The sequence below is a fragment of the Plasmodium reichenowi genome, chromosome 9 (genome assembly GCF_001601855.1).
Source record: "Plasmodium reichenowi strain SY57 chromosome 9, whole genome shotgun sequence".
NCBI lineage: Eukaryota > Apicomplexa > Aconoidasida > Haemosporida > Plasmodiidae > Plasmodium > Plasmodium reichenowi.
Genome location: NC_033654.1, coordinates 684948 through 690377, shown reverse-complemented (window position 1 = coordinate 690377; position 5430 = coordinate 684948). Strand labels below are relative to the sequence as shown.

The following is a 5430-nucleotide window of genomic DNA, read 5'->3' as shown; positions in this document are numbered from 1 at the left end:
AAAATATATACATATATATATATATATATATATATATATATTTATATGTATTTATAAGAGAATTAAAATTAAATGGGATGGCGATAAATAAGATGCAATATATAATATATATGAACAGTAAAAATCGGTTACAAATAAAGTTAGTACAAACAAAATAATGTAATATAAATAAAAATACTAATGAAAAAAATTAAAAGTTAAATAAATAAAAAAAAAAATTAAGTATAAAAAATGCAATCCCTGTGTAAAAAATTAAAATATATTTATGATATATGAAAAGAGAAAAAAAAATATATATATATATATATATATTAATACATTCCAATAATTTTGTATTATGAATTTTCATATTTAAAGAATCAGCATACACATGAATATAAGTCATGTGTCAAATTAAAAAGTTATAATATAAAATAAAATTTAAAAAAAAAAAAAAAAAAAAAAGTATTTACATATATGTGTATATTAAAATACTATTAATAGCTTCATTTAGAAAAATTACTTATTTGTTTTATCTTTATATATATATATATATATATATATATATATATACTATTTATATAAAGGAAATATTCTATTATATATATTTTTTTATTCAATATTTTATTAAGGTTTGGTTATTTATGGGGCTAAATTTGATTAAAATTAGTCTCAATTTAATAATATAGCTGTATTTCGATTACATGCATATTAGTATAAATAAGTATTTATAAGAAATGCTTTTTATATATTTCTTTCATATATCCTAAAGATTTTCATTAGTTCATATATATACAAAGTTTATTTATTTATTTATTTAACTTTTAATTTTTTTCATTAGTATTTTTATTTATATTACATTATTTTGTTTGTACTAACTTTATTTGTAACCGATTTTTTTATTTTATCCTACTATATATTAATATATATATATATATATATATATATATATATATATATATATAATGTAATATTTCTTTTTAAATGTGAAGATCTTCATAACCTAACAATATTGTATACCAATATGATGTAATCGTTGTATATATGCACATTTTATATATGCTTCATTTTTCTTTGGAATAATAAACATTTACTATATTGTACTTAAGATCTTATCGTAAGTATAGAAAAAACAACTTAAAAATACATATATAAATATCAAAAAAAAAAAAAAATTATAATAATAATAAATAATTAAATAATATAATATATGTTTTCTTATATTTAAAAATATATTTCAGCTTCATGTTTTTATCTTATAATTTTTAATGATATATAAATATATATATTCATTTGCAAAAATGACTTATATATAAAATATATATATATATATATATATATATATATATGTAATATTTCTTTTTAAATGTGATGAGCTTCGTAACATAAGTACGTGGTGTCTTTATTCCCTTCCTTTGTATTATACACATTATTTCGCTCCAATCATGCCTTTTCTTAATTTTTTGTTTTAAAAAGCTTTGACCCTTTGTACTTGGAAGAATTTCAATTTAACAAATAAATAAACAAAATAAGAAAGTAAAAGAAAAGTGACTCCAATGAGTATAATAAAATTAACACAAGCTATAAATGATATATCATTAAATGAATCTCCTTGGAAAATTTTTAAGAGAAATATGGGTATATATTTTATATAGTTCTGGTAAAAAGGTATGACATGGTCATTTCTAGAAAAAGATTCCACATAATCAATATATGTGAAACGTGCAAAATAAGAAAAAAATCCATTATTCAAAGCTGATGTTGAATCACTTAATTGATTTAGAAATATGTTAAATACTTCTATAGGTGTAGGCTCATTAGGATTATTTCTTTGGCTAATTATTACTGTTGCCTTTAGAGCGTTTTTCATTTTTTTTATGGGTTTGACGTGAACTCTTAATTTTAAGTCGTGTTTAGTAATCTGAAAACGATAGTAATGAACAAAATATAAAATGATTTACTATTTTATAAAACTATGTATGCATATCTAGATCATATAAAAATATATATATCACATATATATCGCATATGTATCACATATATATCGCATATATATCGCATATATATCGCATATATATCATATATATATCGCATATATATCGCATATATACCACATATATATCACATATATACCACATATATACCACATATATACCACATATATACCACATATATACCACATATATACCACATATATATCACATATATATATTTATATATGTCATTACGTCATTTATTGCTTCCTTTATGTAGTCTGACATGGACCCAAAAACATTTGAATAAAACCTCTCCTTTTTCGAAGCGTCATCTTCGTCATTTGAGAAATGATTATGAAAATTATTAAAAATATATAACCCTATTTTAATTCCCTTTAATGGATGTAAACAATTATTTAATATTCTTACATAGGGATAAGGACATAAACAAATATACCTATTTTTGGCTAGTACACATTTTCCTGGGCTTTCGCATGTGTTGTTAGGATCTAATACACATTCGTTATTTTGCTCACATATAGAACTCATTGGATTTCTTGAATACCCCTTAATACAAACACATTCTCCATTTATACATTCTTCATTTAAATAACAAAATTTTTTTGTCTTTTCACAAAATGGATATAAACAATTTGTATTTTTTTGTTTGGATAGAATATCACAGAAGCATAACAATTTTCCTTTATGTTCAAAGGAATGATTATTTGTACAATGTGTTTTTTCATCATAGATTTTTGTTATAGTATTATACGTTACATATTTTTGATCATATCGTTTTATAAAAGCCCCTGATATAGTAATATGTGAATTTTTTTTTATATTATCATAGTCTTGAAAACTATAAGCAATAATATTAATAGGTGTATATGGATTACCTAAAATAAAATATTCATTTAATATTTCTTCTTTTATATCATATTCATTATTTTTAGAGTAATCTAATATATCAACTCTTTTACTAAGGGGTAAAAGTAATAACAAATTATGTTTGCTGATATTGACCATAGTACCACTTATCTTAGCTGTAATTACTAGATTAGTTGTTTTATCTCCAGATGATATAAAGTGGGCAAAAGCATAATTAATACATATTTGTGCATTTTTTTTATAGAAATTTCTATTTTTTAACATATTATTTAGTACTAAAGGTATGTCATACTCATCACAATATTTTTGTGGCTTAATAAAAACTAGAGGACTGATTACATAAAATATAAATTGTGGATAAGGAGATAATAAATATAAATATGTTAATATAATTCTTGATTTATGAAAGAGACATAAACGGTTTTTATCAAACTTCATATCTTTACATATATCAATTAATTTTTCATATTGAAATTTTTTCGTTTTATAAGATATATCTAAAGGATCATTAAAAAAATTATAATTTAACATTTTTTCATATAATTCTTTATTTCTTTTTTTAATTTTATTCATAAAATTATATCTTATTTGTAAATATTGACTAACAACAAAATCACCTTTTGATTTATTTATCATATTTCGATTACATAAGCATGTTTCCTTTTTCAAATCAAAATATTTGATTAATTCTTCATTATTATTTATATTACTTTTTTCATAATTTGTATCCAAAATATTGATTTTATACTCCTTTAAATTATTTAAATTGGATCCTTTTAAAGAATTCCATATAGACGTTTTGTGTAAATTATATTTTTCATATAAATTATATTTATTAAATAAAACAATACATTCAGGTTCATATTGTTCAAATGCATATAATTTGCTGTTCCAAAAGGTATAATATTTTGTTATATTATGATTATAATTTTTTATAAAAATATTTTTGAATATTCTATATACATATATTCTTTTCATAGCTTTATGTAATTCTCCAACAATAAAAACAACAGATGCCATAAAAGATATTAAAATTATTCCAAGCGTATATTCACTTGATGGTCTTATAGTAACATGCAAATCTCCATAATATTTGTTATTAAATTTTTTTATAAATGAAAGAGCGTAATCATTTTTATTACAATTACCTGTACATTTATATTGTATATAATAGTTATCATCATCATAAGTAATGTAATTAATATTATCGTATTTATATGATGTTATATCTTTATCTCTATGAACATTATCCTTCTTTACATATATGATTGATTTGTCTTCTTTCGTCATGTCAATTCTTGTACATAAGGTACCAACTTTATCTCCCGAAAGGTATGCCAAAATTATAGCATGGAAAATATTAAGGGGTCTCAATTCATGAATTAATTGAATGTACACAGAATTTTCTTTATCAAGGCAAAACATCTAAAATGGGAAATAAGTGTGTGTGTGTGTGTGTGTGTGCAGGGGTCACACTGTGTAATTTTAAGTGTGAATGGACATGTATATGTAAAGGTATATATATATATATATATATATATATATATATTTATTTATTTATTTATTAATTTTTGTACATCATTTCCAAAGTATAATATTATGATGAGATATTTTATCATATACTTGTCTTCATTGAAGGGAATAAGATTATTCATTTCTTGAAGAGTTAACTTTATCTGATTTTTAGAGTGAAAGGTTATTTATTTAATATATGCTCATATATATATATATATAAATAAATAAATAAATATATATATATATATATATATATATATATATATATATATATATATATATATATATTTTACCAATTCTTTCAAAATGATTTGACTTTCTTTAAATAAGTCGCTTAAATCTGCATATTCATAAAAATATTCATGAAGATCGAGAAGATTCGTTAGAAAGCTATATAGTTGATAATTATAACAATTAAAATTATATAACATATCATAATGTGATCTAAGTATTGCAATTTTTAACAACTTCGATATATGTTTCCCACCACAATCAAATAAGGCTTTAAAGAGTTTCGATAAAATAGATTCGAATTTTATATAGTTAGTAGATGGAATAATAAATATATCAAATATATCCATTCTTTCAATTTTTTTTTTATCTTTAATTTTGTTCATGTCTTTTTTAGTAATTTTCTTAAAATAGGTTGTATAATCATATAACTCTTCATTTGTAAATGTACTTATCATATTTAAAAGAACAGAATCAAAATTAATATTTTTGTGTAACGAGTAATTTTTTAATGGATTATATCTGGCGAATATTATATATTTAAAAATATTTTTCGTTAGATAAAGTAAATATATATTGGATATTATTTTATTTTCTATCGAAATAGCATCATAACTTTTCTTGGTATAATAAGTGCTCCTACACGAAAAAAATAAAAAAAATAATAAAATCGTAATATGCCATATAAAATTATGTGAACACATTTTATTAAAAATTAAATAACCCATCTATACATACACACACACACAAATATATATATATATATTATATAAAAAGACATATTCTTTCCTGTAGAGAAATAAATTGCAACACATAATATTTTTTTTTTTTTTTTTTTTTT

The 5430-nt window shown here is 20.4% G+C and overlaps 1 protein-coding gene and 1 non-coding gene across 2 annotated transcripts in view; both read right to left on the bottom strand.

Moving 5' to 3' along the window:
- On the bottom strand, window positions 1–485 carry PRSY57_0916500 (the record flags this gene model as incomplete). The annotated part of the gene is made up of 1 exon (XR_002204062.1): window positions 1–485.
- A 962-nt stretch (window positions 486–1447) lies between these two features.
- Window positions 1448–5430, bottom strand: part of PRSY57_0916400 (hypothetical protein) — a gene marked incomplete at both ends in the record, with an annotated part of 6161 nt that continues 2178 nt past the window's right edge. Inside the window, 4 exons of the mRNA XM_012907404.2 lie at window positions 1448–1900; window positions 2208–4268; window positions 4421–4519; window positions 4652–5228. Coding sequence (XP_012762858.2) covers window positions 1448–1900; window positions 2208–4268; window positions 4421–4519; window positions 4652–5228 — 3190 coding nt within the window. Of the gene's footprint in view, window positions 1901–2207; window positions 4269–4420; window positions 4520–4651 lie in introns of the transcript that reaches the window.